The 18,540-nt window shown below is 41.0% G+C and overlaps 1 protein-coding gene across 3 annotated transcripts; it reads right to left on the bottom strand.

The window, feature by feature from the left end:
* Positions 1-153: 153 nt before the first annotated feature.
* On the bottom strand, positions 154-18,180 carry LOC124291320. Of its 3 annotated transcripts, none has more exons than XR_006902187.1 (15): positions 17,870-17,972; positions 12,882-12,970; positions 12,547-12,628; positions 11,894-12,167; positions 11,320-11,545; positions 10,675-10,943; positions 10,084-10,219; positions 9,667-9,762; positions 6,950-7,000; positions 3,942-4,004; positions 3,271-3,333; positions 2,889-2,960; positions 1,013-1,080; positions 617-701; positions 154-236 (listed from the first exon to the last, which is right to left on the bottom strand). XR_006902187.1 is itself a non-coding variant. In XM_046728293.1 (15 exons), exons 2-15 carry the CDS (start codon positions 12,945-12,947, stop codon positions 160-162), a joined length of 1,632 nt encoding a protein of 543 aa, XP_046584249.1. In that variant the 5' UTR covers positions 12,948-12,970; positions 18,077-18,180; the 3' UTR covers positions 154-159. The 3 variants fall into 3 exon arrangements, 2 of the variants coding, with proteins under 2 accessions (XP_046584249.1, XP_046584248.1); XM_046728293.1 differs by lacking the exon at positions 17,870-17,972 and adding an exon at positions 18,077-18,180 and having other exon boundaries at positions 1,009-1,080; XM_046728292.1 differs by having other exon boundaries at positions 1,009-1,080.
* Between the last annotated feature and the right edge of the window lie 360 nt (positions 18,181-18,540).

Here is an 18,540-nt window from a genome sequence, read left to right as displayed (position 1 = left end):
TAATTTATATTTTAAAAATCAGTATCTGTATGTGTCAGGCGAGGGGTATCAAAGTTGTATAACAGTTGTCCAATCTATCTGACCATTAAGCCAATACACTACATTGTTGAAAACCAAACAACAGGCGACAGACATAAAATGACACCTTGTGGCTTCATATCATAATAATGGTTTTATTGACCTTGTCTGTACATCGCACACAATATTATCCTCCAGGAACTTCACACGGTAAGCATCTGAAACAGAACAAGTTCTATGAAACAAGGAGAAATACTACCTACTTAATACACTACAAAATGCGTGACTTTGTACGCAATTTTGTAACGCTACACTTTTCAATGTATATCCGATCTAACACTAACAGCCTGCTGACTAGCAGTTACACGTTCTTCATACAATCAGCATCATACGGTTTTTTAACGGGATATATTTATGTTCGTGAATATAACCAAAAGTGCCTCCGAACGTTAGCATAGTCGTGTGTATGTGGCTTCCATTTATTTATTTTCAATTCCATTCCTTCTTTGTGGCGAGCAGACGCTTTAACTACTAGGCTACCCTACCTCCCCTTGTAAACAAGTAGATGTAGTAATCAACAAAAGACAAAACCACTGACCATGCTTGAGAACTTGCACCACACACGCTGGATACCACAGGCCGTCTTCCCACTGGGCCTCAACAATGTCGTTCACCTTGAGCTTCTGCAAGGACAAACATAAACAAATGCCGTTACTTCGGATGTGACGAAGCTGATTAACCAAAACGTTGTGACGAAAACTCCACATCCCTTGTAATTATCGCCCCCATACGAATAATGAATTTGGGATATAACGACCTTAATTTGTGAACGGGCGCTTCCTTATATCCATTTCATTTTCATTTCATTTGGCATCCAATATACAAAAGTATTTATTATACATATTATAAATTTCAGAGATACCTAATAGTAATATTGAAGAGGGAGGTTGTGGGTATAAACAACAATCCGCGAAGGGGCCAATGACTTACATGCCTTGTATGACTTCTGGATGGGAGCGATGATTCCATCTGTTTCACCTTCTCACGTAGCTCCGTCTCCGCCTAGAAAACATACAGAGTCACAATTAGGGCTGACCCATTCCAAACCGTCACATTCTGTTTAAATTGCCACATTTGAGAGATGAGTGAACCATAGCTAGTACAGGGAAACAAAGCATCTTGAGAGGTAAACCGACCAATCAAAATATCAGATGCAGTACCTTGAGAATGTTTAACTGCGAAATATGTGTAGTGTATGTTATTCAACAGAATGACACTGATATATTTGGGTGTATAGGACCGAAACAGCAGGTAAATACTATAATCAGGGATTGTACAGTAACGTTGACAAATGGTGTTCATTTGGCGGCCCAGATACTATCATGGCAAAGTTCTTACATCAGTGCCAAATCATTTTGCTGTTGTGATGTTTCTTTAATGTAAATATTCTGCTATAAGTGAATATTTGGAATGGTCAAATTCAGCTGTAGCTTAACCCTTACATGTACTGTCTCTACTGACAGAAGTAGCGGACTCCAAGCCCACACAAGTCCGATATTGTGATAAATACTTCACTATATCCCCTTTCTTCACCAACACTTTTAATGCAATGACACCTCGGTTTGGAATATGGTGGATATTTTGAAGAATGTTATTTGAGGCAAGCTGATATGTGTATTAGGCTGTATTGATATGAATCGATATTAGAAGAGACGATGCACGTATATTATTAAGAGAATCTTCAACAAAGTGAAATGTGAATGTAACATTCAAGGAAACATCGAAACATCCCCGCCAAGGTTAAGAGAATCTTTAACCAGATCCATATCACTGCCTCGATTTATACGTAAATAGATTTCTGACATATTGATATTGAACAAATAATTAATCACATATTTTAGCCTGTTAATATAGATGAGTATCTACTGACACATCGGATTTCTGTGTTGTCGCATGTCAGTGATATCATATGTGATATCGTAAATCTATAATTTGTCACTTTCTTAAAACAGGCACAAAATATTCTTCTTATCTATAACTGTTCAATAGAGGTTCATGCAGTCCACTAAACGGTATTACGAATATATACTGTATCACCATACAGTCTGATCATGATTTGCGGGCTCTGTTTTTATCTGAATTCTAAATAAAATGAGAAACACAGTTTCCATAATCATATTAAATCTCAATTGTAAGTGACCATATCTTGAGCATATGCACAGTTAACTATTAATGGGCTAAGTATGCATTATATTTGAAGTAGAAATAATGTTTCATCCACTAATAAAGATGAGCTGAAAAGACATATTTTACCCATTACCATAAATAAACTGAAAAGACACATTTTATTTTTCCACTACCATAAACTGAAAAGACACATTTTATCCACTACCATAAACTGAAAAGACATATTATATCCACTACCATAAATAAGCTGAAAAGACATATTTTACCCACTACCATAAATAAACTGAAAAGACATATTTTATCCACTACCATAAATAAACTGAAAAGACATATTTTATCCACTACCATAAATAAACTGAAAAGACATATTTTATCCACTACCATAAATAAACTGAAAAGACATATTTTATCCACTACCATAAATAAATTGAAAAGACATATTTTCTCCATATCCACAAATAAACAGAAAAGATGTATTTCGCCTTGTGAACAGTTTATCGTAATCGTAATGGCCTAAACTACTATTTTATATTATATCAACATGACAGTGAGGCGAATGAAAATCATCCATAAAAATGTTATATGTTTTGTAATATATTTAAGTTTAGACACAGCCATAACACACAATTGTCAGTGTTAGCATATCCAGATTGGGAAACGAGAAGCACGTAATTCTCCATTACCTTTCTACACAATGAGAGACACGCTTTGGCTTTGAGTAATTCGTCACTCGTATCCCTCTCCTTTTTCTCCAGCTGCAAAGTAAAGGTATGTCTTGTTCAGATATACATATTCAAGTATATATTCTAGTTTACAATTGATACAAATTGCATATGAAATAATATTTGGGACCTGTCGTCTTTCTCACTCGTAGTGGCAAATGATTTCGCGATGGAACCAATACTAGACAAAGGTTGACGCTCATGTAAGGTACCTTCAACAATTATCATATGACAGAATTTGATTGTTTGTAAATCTGGTACCAATGATATTTGACACTTGTTTTCGAATGTATGTGAACCAAGCATTAAATATTATTTTACTTGAATCTGTTATAAAATTCACCTTCGCTATTTTTGTTTTGAGGTGCGCTATTTCCTCCTGGTGGTTCGCTTCCTTTTGTTCCAACTGAAAAGAAAATCGAAAATCTGCAGGTAATAAAATGAAGCATTCTTCCCTATGACACAAAGACACCTGTAACCAGTCGTTAAGTGTTTTGAACCAGCTCAGTTATGTTGCGGTGATCAGTTTTAACGCGAAATGAAATCGCTCACGTTACCAGGTCACAGAGTACATCGAGTCTGGCTCGTCAAAGGGGACATAACTCTGCACAGCGCAATTCAGAAAATGACCGGAATGGGTTGGGTTAACAAACGCTATATGGAGTATTTCAGTGTATCAAGCATGACCGATTATTGTTCTAAGAAAGAAAAACAGATGATATAGAAATATAAATATGAGGCCGAAATACATTGGACATAATGCAGTGTATATCTATATCCTGAAAATACATGTATTAGTTCACATTCTCTGAACCACAATATTTTCCTCTTCCGTCCAGCCCTTTCTGCAATGCTTAATCTTGAAATAAAACTAGTCTAGATTTCCTCAGGTCCAGTCTGAATCTCCCAACTCACTGGGGCTCCTTTTCAATCATAGGGGAATTATCTGTTTCTATCAACATTATGTATATTCCGAGACTAAGTGTTAGTCCATGCAAGTATTTAAATACTCACGATTGCATTGTCAGCTCTCAGGTTCACAAGTTCGTCATCCTGTTCCGTTAATCGCGCCTGGAGCTGAAACGAGCATCACTAAAAATTTGAAAATCGCCTCTTGTGCATGTGCCCCTCAAATACAAGGAAAAGGAAGTGTATTTAACACCATCCCAAACTCGACCATGGTTCGGTGTCTGTAAAACGCTAATATGTGTCTTTGAATCTACATTGAGGTATGACTGCCTCCGTGGTGTAGTGGTTAGAGCGTCCGCCCGGAGAGCGGAAGGTCGGGTTCGATCCCCGCCCGCGTCATACCAAAAGACGTTAAAATATGGTACTTGTTGGTCCCTGCCTGGCGCTCGGCATTAATGGGTACAACAAGGACTGGTCGGCTCGGAGTCAGTATAATGGTGTCTGAGTGGGGTATTCATGCTTCACTGCGGCATGGTATCTCAGTGGGCTAGCACTATATTAAAACCAGCTTAAGTCTGGGCTAGTACAAGCAGCCGCACATACACATACACACGCATGCACGTCGTCATATGAGCGAAATATTCTCAAGCACGACGTAAAACCCAATTTCGCTTCACCCCACCTACATTGAGGTATTCCGTCCTCAGTGACTGATGTATGTACTCAGGAAACCTTCAGAGTACAACATTCCCTGACATCATCCTGATGTTAGTTTAAAGTGCAAAGAATGTTTGCAATGACTTCATTTTAATCAGTTTACACTATTGTTAATTACATGTTGCACTCATATACCTTAGCCCTAAACATCCCTCAGAGTAATGAAGTAATTATATAGTCAACATATGTCTTCATCTTCTCCCATCCCTCAGTCATAGATGATATTTAATAGGTTATGCACTTGACATAAGCGTAATATTTGTGATGGAATATGTACAATGACGTTTGTTCCGGCAAAACAACCTTACTTCGCCATGCTCCGTTGGGAACTGGTGATACAAATCATTGTGTGTACACCTGCTGCCGATTGTATAAAACCACCTTTTAAATATGGGAGTTCCGATCACCTCATCCCTGTGATAGGTCTGTGGAACGGGGACTAGGAAGTCGGGATAATTATTTCCCCTTATCTTCTTCATTGTTTTACTTTGAAAATGCATTTACAAAGAATTTTGACAGCGGTCCGTAAAATTATCAAATCCGGCTAATCCTGAGATTAAGGTAAAGAGCATGAATCCATCGGACACCAAGTTACAGTCAACCCGATCCATTTAGTTGCCTCTTTAGAACCAACGATACCAATCCTAAGTCTAAATGCCATAGGATTTCCCTGATTATGACACTCACCTCTTTGTTGGTGTCCTTCTGTTGTGTGAGTTGGTTGGTCAAAGATTCAGTCTAAAAAATAGAATCATATACCATGGTGATTCAGCCTAAACATTCAAATTAAAAAAAACCTCACGAGCTGGGTGCGATAAAAACATGAAATGATTTTCATAATATGCTTATTTCTAGGATGACAACTACATGACATCGTCTATTTATCCGTCAAAGGGACAAAGCAGTTACTGTATGATTACATGGTCTTGTACATGTGAGTGAGTATGATTTTACGCCGCTTCTAGCAATATTTCAGCAATATCACGACGGGGGACATCCGAAATAGGCTTCACACATTGAACCCATGTGAAGAATCGAACCCGACTCTTCATCGTGACGAGTCAACGCTTTGACAACGCTTTTATTAGGCTATCCCACCGCCTCTCTTGAACATGTGCATTTTACGATCATGACATTGTTATCAGCTCTCAGGTTCACAAGTTCGTCATCCTGTTCCGTTAATCGCGCCTGGAGCTGAAACGAGCATCACTAAAAATTGAAAACCGCCTCTTGTGCAGGTGCCCCTCAAATACAAGGAAAAGGAAGTGTATTTAACACCATCCCAAACTCGACCATGGTTCGGTGTCTGTAAAACGCTAATATGTGTCTTTGAATCTACATTGAGGTATGACTGTCTCCGTGGTGTAGTGGTTAGAGCGTCCGCCCGGAGAGCGCGTCATACCAAAAGACGTTAAAATATGCTACTTGTTGGTCCCTGCCTGGCGCTCGGCAATAATGGGTACAAGGACTGGTCGGCTCGGAGTCAGTATAATGTGTCTGAGTGGGGTATTCATGCTTCACTGCGGCATGGTATCTCAGTGGGCTAGCACTATAAAACCAGCTTAAGTCTGGGCTAGTACCAGCAGCCGCACATACACATACACACGCATGCACGTCGTCATATGAGCGAAATATTCTCAAGCACGACGTAAAACCCAATTTCACCTCACCTCACCTACATTGAGGTATTCCGTCCTCAGTGACCGATGTATGTACTCAGGAAACCCTCAAAGTACAACATTCCCAAACATCATCCTGATGCTATTTTAAAGTTCAAAGAATGTTTGCAATGACTCATTTTAAACAGTTTACACTATTGTTAATTACATGTTGCACTCATATACCTTAGCCCTAACCATCCCTCAGAGTAATGAAGTAATTATATCGTCCACATATGTCTTCACCTTCTCCCATCCCTCAGTCATAGATGATATTTAATAGGTTATGCACTTGACATAAGCGTAATATTTGTGATGGAATAAGTACAATGACGTTTGTTCCGACAAAACAACCTTACTTCGCCATGTTCCGTTGGGAACAGGTGATACAAATCATTGTGTGTACACCTGCTGCCGATTGTATAAAACCACCTTTTAAATATGGGAGTTCCGATCACCTCAGCCCTGTGATAGGTCTGTGGAACGGGGACTAGGAAGTCGGAATAATTATTTCCCCTTATCTTCTTCATTGTTTTACTTTGAAAATGCATTTACGAAGAAATTTGACAGCGGTCCGTAAAATTATCAAATCCGGCTAATGCTGAGATTAAGGTAAAGAGCATGAATCCACCGGACACCAAGTTACAGTCAACCCGATCCATTTAGTTGCCTCTTTAGAACCAACGATACCAATCCTAAGTCTAAATGCCATAGGATTTCCCTGATTATGACACTCACCTCTTTGTTGGTGTCCTTCTGTTGTGTGAGTTGGTTGGTCAAAGATTCAGTCTAAAAAATAGAATCATATACCATGGTGATTCAGCCTAAACATTCAAATTTAAAAAAACCTCACGAGCTGGGTGCGATAAAAAGGTTAGGTCTACTAATGCCTACAGGGAATAATGCCTACAGGGAATAATAGCTACAACGTTTGCAGTGACAGCGATACGCTTACCTGCACACAAGTAGATTGTTCCACTTAGTGTGCACTATTGCCTACAAAGGGATTAGGGGAGGCCAGCAAGGAGAGTAAAGAGTAAGATCAAGAGTATTAAATCGTTAGCTAGCTCATGTTTTGATAATTCCATACGCATTTAGTTCTCACACGAGAAGGAAATTGAAGAGTATTATTAAAGGGAGAAGGAAATGTATTGCTTTAAAATTGAAGAATAGAGTAATTAATTGAGAGATTATTAAAGGGAGAAGGAAATGTATTGCTTTAAAATGCTTGTGATACAAATCTTCATTGCAAATCATGGCAAATCCCAAGAAAGTCGAATACTTCACATCACAGAAAGGAGGACAGCAGGTACTCTTGGAGGGATACCGCTACAGACTCAACAACAGGCGACAGACGTGTGTACACTGGAAGTGTGTTCAAGGTGGCTGTTTTGGCAAGTGTACGACAGTCGGACAGTTTGTTCGGAATCAGGCCCCACACAACCACCCACAAGAAGACCAGGTAGCCCTGAAGATTGCCAGTTCCCTGAGGCAGCGGGTACAGACTGAGACGACGCCAGTTCAGGTGATCTACGATGAGGAGATTTCCCGACTTGACCGAGGTGAAGCAGCAACAGTCAAGTCGTTCCATTCTATGAAGAGTGGACTCTACAAGCAGAGACGGAAGATGATGCCGCCACTTCCCCAGACGCTCAGCGAGGTGAATCTACCCGACTTCTTCAAGGAGACTACAGATGGACTGCCCTTCCTCTGCATTGATGACGGTGATGATGACAAGATTCTCTGCTTCGCCACAAGTGACCGCCTGACCCTCCTGCAAGAAGTGGACACCCTCTACATGGACGGCACCTTCTACTCCTGTCCTCCTCTCTGGGATCAGCTGTACGTCATCCATGGCCTAGTCGGAGGGAAGATGACCCAGATTTCGAAATCGCTGCCATCAACGCTGTTGAGACCGTCTTCCCCAACTGCGACGTCCGTGGATGCTATTTCCACTACAGCCAGGCTCTCTGGAGGAAAGTACAGAACCTCGGCTTCAGCGAAGCCTACCAGCAGGATCCTGAGGTCCACAGATGGGTCCGACGAGCAGCAGCACTCCCCCTCCTCCCAGTGGCCATGGTACAAAATGCCTGGATAGAGGTCATGGACGACGCCCCTGCCATTGGACAGAAGGATGAGTTCCAGGACTACATCACCAGCACCTGGGTAGACGACCATGCACGGTTCCGAGCCGGACTATGGAATCACCACGACACCAGCGGCCCAAGGACGAACAATCATCTCGAGGGTTGGCATTCGCATCTCAACAAGACCGTCCAGAGAGCCCACCCGAACATTTTCGCTCTTGTGAAGGTTCTGCAGAAGCTGGAGAAAGCGGAGAGAAATAAGCTGGTGCAGATGACTCATGGCGCCCGTCCCCAATCCCGCAAGAGGACGTACACAGAAATTGACCAGGGACTCACTCGTCTGAAGGCCCAGCTGACATCTGGTATCAAGACACCCCTGGAATTCCTGACTGCTGCAGGATATTTGATCAAGCTAGCTTGAAAACCAAATGACTATGTTGATGAATGTGTGAAACTGTGTGTATACATGTAAATTACTTTTGGTTACCACAATGACTTTATTAATGAATGTGGTAGTTGACTGTGTGAAAGATGTATATATGTATATATAATCATGAATCAAATTAAGTTTTAATTACATTTTAATCCAAATAACGATAAAAACATGAAATGATTTTCATAATATGCTTATTTCTAGGATGACAACTACATGACATCGTCTATTTATCCGTCAAAGGGACAAAGCAGTTACTGTATGATTACATGGTCTTGTACATGTGAGTGAGTATGATTTTACGCCGCTTCTAGCAATATTTCAGCAATATCACGACGGGGGACATCCGAAATAGGCTTCACACATTGTACCCATGTGAAGAATCGAACCCGACTCTTCATCGTGACGAGTCTATGCTTTAACAACGCTTTATATTAGGCTATTCCACCGCCTCTCTTGTACATGTGCACTTTACGATCATGACATTGTTACTGCATTTTATCAAAGGCAAAACAAATATTAGATTTATTTCATTAGACTAACATCTAGTCTCTGAAATAAACATATTTGACAGAAAACCGGTTCGTAAATTTTGTTCATACAATATAATAAAAAGGTGGCCAGAGACTGTCTTCACTGTGGTAATCTGGCTACCACATATTCTAGACTTGCATAGGCTGTATTGGGTATATTTGTTTCAGGATCTGTATGAAAGACTACTATTATGCAGAATCGCGTACAACTTCTTACCATGTTCTATATATTGTCGTCGCGAGTTGGGTGTGACGTCGCTTTAAACAGTATTCAAGTTACATCACGCCTGTCAACTTAATGAAATAAACTTAAATACCTCCCTGATCAAGCCCACGAGCACAAACTTAGTCAATCGGACTTTTAACCCACGTATCCGTATATACTGAAGCGTCAATCAATACCTGCTGGCCAAACAGCACATCCGGTTCTTTCTTATCTGTTCGGCGCCTCTTTGAGTGGTGGCTGTTCTTTGACATAACCTTCACCTTGTTTTGTCTCTACCAAACAAAGTCAGACACAGAAAAAGTATTAGTTCGCGGCGTAGCATATATAAACGTGAAATAAAATTCCATAAAGCGTTAAGTTTCCATGCATCGTGTCATAAGACAAGACGACACAGAGTATAACATACCTACATATAACGAAACGAATTTGCATGTTGTGAAGAACAACTAGTCGTTTGATTAAGAAATCGTTTCATCGAAATAATTCTACATTGATTTGACATTGATTTTGTGTAAATGAGGTTTTGATAGTATTGCATTCTGTCAAGATGACATTATACACGTGACACATATTGTGGATGTAGAGCAGAATACCTGGCTATCACAGTTGAAGCTGTCGCTGTCTTCTTCACTGTCCTCGTTTGACGTTGACCTGGAGCGGATGGACACGCCATTGTCGCTCTCTGCGTCACTGTATTGGTCCTTTGATCTCTGTCTCTTCAGATGTCGCCTGTAGAAATCGCAGATAAATGAACGAATAGCGTATAGTTATAATCGCATTCAAGACTTAACAGATTTACAACCGAATCCAGTTTATAAACTGGATCATAAATAAAACAACACACATTATCCATAGAGGAAACATTAAAATCTGATATTTATTTGTTGTTGTTGTTTACAAGAACAGCTGACATGTCTTAATCCGAAAGTGTCAAGTAGATAATTTCCACATCATGCACAATGTTTACACATGAAAATGGGAGGAACAATGTTTGGACGAAGTTTCTATTTTGCGTTGTCATCCTTGTCCCATGGAACTCCAGTAGTGTAGCTTGGAAATCCAAGGTATCCTTATAATTTTACAGTAAAATATTTCGATGAAATATGGTTTCTATCATTGATCAATTCGTTCTCTTTGTAAAACTGTAACAAAATGAAAAGGCAATAGAAAGCAGCAATTCTCACCTAAACTTCGCGCCAGCCTCTGCACATCGTTTCTGAAAGCTCCGAGGCGAGAGAGCTCCTTTCAACATGTCCTTGATACACGTGATCAGCTCTCGGTCATCAAGGAAGTGGGCGTTAGCCAAGAAGTAGGCTTTCATTGGTCCCTTTTTCTGACCTTTGACATGACCTTTGTCCCAGGCAGTGAACAGCGAGGCCAAGTGTGGCCAGACTGTGTCGTTGACGGAGGACACCCGGAGTGCGGCCATGTAGTTGGCAGACAGGATGCGCTTCTATAAACATGAAACATATATACTGCTATAGATGGACGAAAGCAGCATCTACAAATACTTTCCATAAGAAACACAACAGATTTGAGGTGATGATATATGTTGATATATATTTACACTTGGTTGATTGTGTTTTCGGTGTATTCTGCGAGGAGGAGTAATCAGATCAGTGAAGAAGGGAGACTGGCCCTGGTCAGTTAACAGTTTACAAAAGTGTGGAATTGATATGGTCAGCTGCGTTGTCATCATGTGTTTTTCACAGTATGAAGTTATTGGAGTGAGTATTTGCATAACATGAGAAAACAAATACTCTCTTCAGTCACATAACCATAAAGATTCCTACACTGCACCGCACCGCACCGCACCGCACCGCACTTACCGTCAGTGACATCATATGGCAAAGTTTCTCCTTCCATTCAAACTCAAGAGTCTCTGGAGATGCTCCAGCCTTCTGACAGGCCACTCTCTCTGTCCGAAACAGCCGGACATAGTCCAGGAAGGTCATCTGTTTGGCCACTTCGTGGTTCCTGTTGTGGAGATAGGCCAGGGCCTTGGACTCTTCCTCCGTCAGCTGATGGTACAACTGGCACGGCCATAGGGCATACCTGTACAACAAGGACGAAAACTGTGACCAATTCATATTTTCACCGCTTTGTTCCTTTTTCGCCCAGTGGAATGTATTTGAACGGATGATCAGGTAATTCTCTGGCATTGAAGGTTCACATCCAAAGATACAGCTAAAATAGTTTTGCATTTATGAGCTATATCGTAACGTTATTCATTAGCAGTATTCATTTCGGGAACATTCTAAAAGATTACCAACAATCTGACATATGTTTGACTGTTCATCAGCTACCTTGCTTCTAAGCGTGGCAAGTATTTGACAAACCCGCAGATATTTAAATAATATTGGGTGTCAAGACTCAGGAAGTGTGATGCTGTGTGTGAAGTACCTCTTGTCCTCTGTCTCTACCCACAACTCCATGGCAGCCTGACGGGTGTGGTTCCCACCCAGAACCTCCAGGCGGCAGGACCTTGCTTTCTGAAGATCCTTGATGGGGGGCATGTCAGGCGTGGAGACGTTGGCAACAATGAGCGTGAACTTCGTCACCTGCTTCTCCCTCATTTCTCGCTTAATGTTCTCAACGTGGGCGCGGTCGATTGCACGGATAAGACACTCTGTCTTTGGTTTGACCAGGTTTTCAATGTGGACGGCGGCATAAGTGGCTGCAATATTGACAAATTAAAACACACTATAACACTGCACCTAATCCCGCAAAAGGTGTTCATTAGAGATAAGGTGCAGTGGGAAGGCCAAAGACATTTAGACTAGTGACAGGGTGTTCTCCTTGGGAAAGAAGGATGATAAACGTTCCATGCATTACAGACTGGTGCATAAAGTCATTTGTTGACATGACAATAGAAATTTGCATGTACTTAATTACACACAAAAAGAGTGAGTGAGTGAGTTAATATGTAACGTCACATCAGCAAGACACGCAAAGAAATGATGACAGGCGCGAGTATGGAGACAACTGAAAAACAATAAAACAACACCGGCAATCACCCACACTCACTCACACACACACAATGTGCTCACACTCACCAGGCTGTCGAACAGAGGGCGTCCGTGGGCCGCCGTCCTCGGATTTCTTCCTCTTTGTTTTGGGTGTCTTGATACTCGGTGTCTGGAATTATTTCAGAGATACAATTTGAAACATTATTTTAAACATTCTATAAGTTCAATTCCGTAATGTAACTCCACTTTAAACAATCACGCCATCAACAATTTTGATAGACTATGTAGGCACGACAGAGCGTTCTAGATAATATTGTTTATTTATTTCATTAGCTAAGGACATGTACCAGTATTTACCAGCATGACACGCAGGTAAGACAGCAACACTTCACAACGCTACTCTTAAATGACAAACAACGCACCTGTTGATCAGGGGAGGGTACTTCTTCTTCCATAGCTGGGTTATAATCAGGATCTCTGGAGGCCATTACAAGTTCTTGTTGATTCAACTCTACAAACATAAACATTGGTTGTTGTTTTAAATCACTGCAGCAATTCATCTCACAAATTATTCAATACCTCTGCTTTAGAACAAACTAAATGTACACCTCCATATCGCGTCAGCTGACTGATGGTGTCTTTGCAGATCGTACAAAGCTGCGATATATATCGAACTCGAATTGAACATATAAAGAGCAGGGTGTTACCCAGTGACGTCACCAAATTCATTAGTACAATGTCAGGTCACACAGTCACCCATTTATTTTAGTGAATTTCAGCTCAGAACAATCACGCGACATGCACGCGTTTTCTCCTATGATAAAAGATGTCATTACTACGCTGGGGCGTCATTATTGATGGGGCGTGGTGTGCGAGCTGGCTAAGGGGCCAGACTAGTGATCCAGTGGGCATGAGGTGCTGGGATCGAGCCCACTTGTGACCGGGTGTAAAAACCTTGGAGTCAACTCTGTGTGCAGACTCTTTCAGTGGTGTCACGACCCCTAGTGTACAGTACACAACCCTGTGCACTCAAAAGAACCCACGAATCCGTTGGTATATGACAAGATGGTGGCCACATGAATACGTGCAAACACCTAGTTGTGGGTACAGTAAAGTGCAGCAAACTTGGACAAAGTACTGTGCCTATGTGTCCCAGTCCACCCAGCTGTGAATGGGTACCTCGTAAGGATAGGAAAGCCACAATAACTCGGTGCGCCTTGTGATCCCCAGGGAGTTGAGATTGATAATAAGAAGTGCCGGTGAGATTGACATTCAATGATTGGCACCCATTTTGTTCTGCGGGTAGGGGTCATCAACCATGACATGCTGGGGGTTAATTACTTTGTACATATATATTCGGGAGGTCTATACATTGTACATGTTACTCCTTAAAAATCATCATTAACACCCCCAACCCCAGCCATAAATTATGAACGGTCCCCAACCATAATAGCATACGTTTGCCAAAGCAGTATCTAAACAATATCATCACCAATAAGGGTAGTGTCACCGCTCTATTGCAATTAAAATTGAATATGCCCAATGATAATTTACTATTTCCCCTGCAAATGCCCTACTCACGAACGTACGCCAGGGATTTGTGTAAACACGCCGCTAACTCAAGGACGAAAGTAAGGGACGTTACTCTAAATGACACCTTTGGTTGAACTAACTTGTAGATTGAAGAGATACACTAGAAGCGCTTGTAAAATCACATACATTTTTCGGGAGGTGGGGCGAGAGGGGGACAGATGCTTGCTGTATGTGAATGGACAGATGATTTCAGCTGATGTGTGAAACTGGCAACTGTTGTGTGTCCCAAATAATAGAATTGTGAGCAGGCTGCATATAATCAAAACTGTATATTATGTAGCTAAGTAGCGACATGACAGTTGGAATAATTATCGGTCAATGGAGATTCTCCCACTTCCATTGAGCAAGTGGCAATGTGACACGCGGATGTGTAACACAAACACCAACATCCTTGTTCTGTACTACAAACGGTAACTATTTACATCTGTCTGTGCTAATCGCTGGAGCGAAACCTACATCACCATTTCGATAAAAATTAACAATTATACGAGCTCATTGTACTACATCACTAATCAGAATGAAATAATGTTCGCTAACAGCTGATAATATCCTGAGGTCACATTCATCACAAACACATGCAAAGACAAGTCGAGTGTCCATGGGACAATATACACGAACGTATGTTAAAACACAGAATTGCATCAGATATGACTGATGAATGACGCGTCAGACTTGATTATTTACTTTATTATAATACTATTTTCTCAAAAACTATTTCTAGTTGAAAAGAAATTATCCTCAGCCAACATTTAGCTGTTTGACAAACTAAGGTAGAGAAAAGGTAAACACAGCTAGCCACAAAATATCACCTTGCGATACTCAAATTGCTTGGACTTGAGGAGAGTGCCTCTACATGTAAACCTTCTCTCTACAACTAATCCAGTGACATTTGTTGGTGTAGGCCCTAACAAATATTCCCCCCACAGGGATTTTTTACATCCCACACAGAATTTCTGCCCACTTTTAACATTTAGTACACATTACCAAATATTACATAATAAATAAACTCCCAGTGATGAATAACGCTAGCAGTGCAGGAAACAGGCGCAGTGTATGTGGGAGGTTCGCCATCAGGGTCTCCGGACCCAAACATAAACAACAACCAAGGCAGATATGGATTTAGTATGTCGTCCATAGGTACACACGTTTCATTAGTACTTACCAATATGACTAGGTATATATATCACATGTAGACACCCTGGGCAGAAGTTCTGCCTTCAAAATGTCAATGACATTTTCCTGCTGACACATTAACAATAGACAAGTACTTTACTTATCGTATGTGATACAGAGAGTCCTGTAAGCCCCCTTCTTTCCGTGCGGCAGCGTGTACGTTGAGCGGAAGGAGGTACACGCGCTGTGGAGAGTTGATGCATTAACTCATTGTCAGGGGAGGGTAGCCTACCTGTAGATTTTATGTTAAATGTGATGCTTATTTCGTTCTGTCACAATTATCGAGAATACGTGCATGTCTTGTTCTGATTACAATATGATACAGTATATATGCTCAACGAAGTTGTCAGGCTCGTTCACTGTAAAGATCTGAATTATCGGAACAGTTCAGACCAATGTCAGAATAATCTGAACATCCATGTAGGATTAACCTGAACAGCTAGACCCTGGTAGGATTAATCGGAACTATTAGACTAGGTATGAACAATGTGAAGATAAAGGGTCTAAATAATCTGAACAATAAATCCTAGTAAGTACAATATGAAGAGACAGCAAGTGATCTAGACAGTCTGAACAGTTAGACCCTGGAGGTAATAATATGTAGAGACATACGATGGTCTAAATAACATGAACAGTTAGACCCTGGAGGTAATAATATGTAGAGACATACGATGGTCTAAATAATATGAACACTTAGACCTGGTAGGAATAATATGAAGACATGGTCTAAACAATCTAAACTGTAGACCCTGTACTAAAGCCAGGGAACTTCCCGAATCAACTCTTCAGTTGCCTAACTGGTGTGCCTGAACCACTTATCATGTACATCGGATCTCACACCAGAATACAACACTGTCAGCTTATGCTTGAATCGTTACAGGCATGATATACCACTTTGCGATGGCATGGGGTTACAGATACGCGACTATACACGACCAGGGGATGAGGAAAAGATTGGCATATAGATTTCGACTTTTGTTAAAGAAAAAACGGATTTGAAACCACTAAGTTCAGCCTATCGTCATGACACCGCGGATTCAAAATGATACTTACACAAACCATTTTAAGATAAATATATGGCATCATATGGTCTCACCTAAAAGACTGCAGACGAGCACGTCAGAATAAACAAGATACAATGAAGTTATCATGAATTCCTTCACGCTTTATGCAAGGATTTAATTAATACCTTAAATTACTGGTGACCTCGTTACGTCACAAAGTAGTGATTTCCGTACATGTGCCGGAGAGCGGAAGTATACCAGCTGGGTGAGACCCGCTACAGCGACGGAAGGCGGGGAGTGAACGCGTGACGTAACTGTCCATTGTTTTACTCTGAACTCTGTGCTGTTTAATGAACATCACAGCTCCGCCAGGTGTGTCAATGACACACTCCTGCTAATCAGTGTAAACACGACCCATTAACTTGAGCGTCGACAATTGGAGTGCTTAGATAAGTTGTTTATAGACTTATTTATTGTGTAAATTATCCGATCAGGACTTTCGTTAACACTGACTGGTTTAAGACGGAAATTGATGGTGTTTGTGCGGTATGAAGGATATGAGCTTTTCACTGGTGTGAATAGTAATCATATGAGAATACACATGGTGGACTCAGGTGTCTTTGAAGCTAAACGCTGTCCTCAGTCTAAATTTGACATCAGATACAGATCTGTAATAACATGCATATGCCAACACAGTCAGGACTGACTGACTGACTAAGTTTGGTTTAACGCCGCTTTTAGCAATATTCCAGCAACATCACGGCGGGGGACACCAGAAATGGGCTTCACACATTGTACCCATGTGGGGATTCGAACCCGGGTCTTCGGCGTGACGAGCCAACGCTTTAACCACTAGGCTACCCCACCGCCCCCACAGTCAAGGAAGTCATTAAAGTGTAGTATCAATAAACAACAAATAAATGGATGCCATATAAAGCAGTTCAGTGCCTGCATGCAATAGAATAGACTGTACCCTTGTTAAACCGGAGTGTAAACTCACAACAACCCCACCCATCCCTTGGGGAAAGTATTGAAAGTAAACATGCAATATATGCTACTGTTGTCTTATCAACAGCCGGGAAAGAGAGTATGCTCGTGAATATGTCATTTGACCACAAAACCACAAAACCACAAAACTACAGCTTCTTCATGAAACACTGCAGAGTCCAAACCACAACCAAGATGCTTGTGTCGGATACATCACAACCGACTAACCATTTCACGATTGCATTTTCAACCATCATATATTCCTTTGTCCGACAGTTAAGTTGTAGGTTTTAGAACTTTATGGAGCATATTTTGGTTTCCTCAGTGAAAGCTCATTGTCAGTATTATAGTTCTTCTCGAATCGCGGATCTTGTATATTTAACACGAGTATCATTAAAATATATATGAAAGATAAGCCTTAGCTGAAGACATACTGGGCCGAGGCTGATGCAGCCGAGTCGGATGAGGCGCCAGTTACTTGCTGCAGAGGCTGACATCAGCTATGTAGCAGCACACGAATCACACTTCCTCTTACTTCAACACTTTAATTCAACATGCAGGACACGGAAACTAAACCATGTCTATATTAAGTATAGACATCCGTCTGTCGTCACTAGCAGTAGTACTACTCGCACATGCACATGCAACTTTACCTCTGTTTTCTCCGCGCTCCTTGCCAGCTTGAAAGATGCTGACCTACATACCTAACTCCTCGCCAAGTTCACAGCGCACAGCAGATACCACCACTGTAGGAAACGTCGGTAATACGAGACAAGGGGCCAAGTGTTCAACTTCCTCACAACTATATATAAACTTTATATTACAACACATTCTTCTCTACATATTCAGACTGTACTTACATCGACTGTAGACGGTAAACAATGGTTGGGACGTCTCGGCTCTGGCCCCGCTGCGATAATGCCAGCTGAAAGTTTTACCAAACCTGGGAAATCTTCAGCCGCCCCGCCCCTCCTCTGCATATACCGTAATGTATCTGTCTGTGACCTGTCTTCGGCACTGGGAAGGCAGTTTTGTTGCCAAAGTCACCTCTAACAAACATATTTATGTCTTGGTTGGATTTAGCGAAATATGAATAAAAACCCAGCTGGACAATTTTTAGAGTGGATTGTTGTAATAAAGTGGGGAAAAGTGATATATGTACTAGTGAGGTATTAATAAAGCAAAGTTTGGCTTGTTTACCAATTAAGATTCTTTGAGAATGAAAATATGTTTAAACCAAGTGTAATCGTACAGCGTTAGTATATAAAATTTATATGACCTACCATGTAATCCCTAATTAATCCCTGTAGTTCATTTGAGATAT

Source organism: Haliotis rubra, unplaced genomic scaffold (assembly GCF_003918875.1).
Source record: "Haliotis rubra isolate DU_JTF1 unplaced genomic scaffold, ASM391887v1 Scf49, whole genome shotgun sequence".
In the NCBI taxonomy this organism is placed as follows: domain Eukaryota; kingdom Metazoa; phylum Mollusca; class Gastropoda; order Lepetellida; family Haliotidae; genus Haliotis; species Haliotis rubra.
Note: the sequence above shows the minus strand (reverse complement) of the source record. Positions and strands in the feature narration are given on the sequence as shown.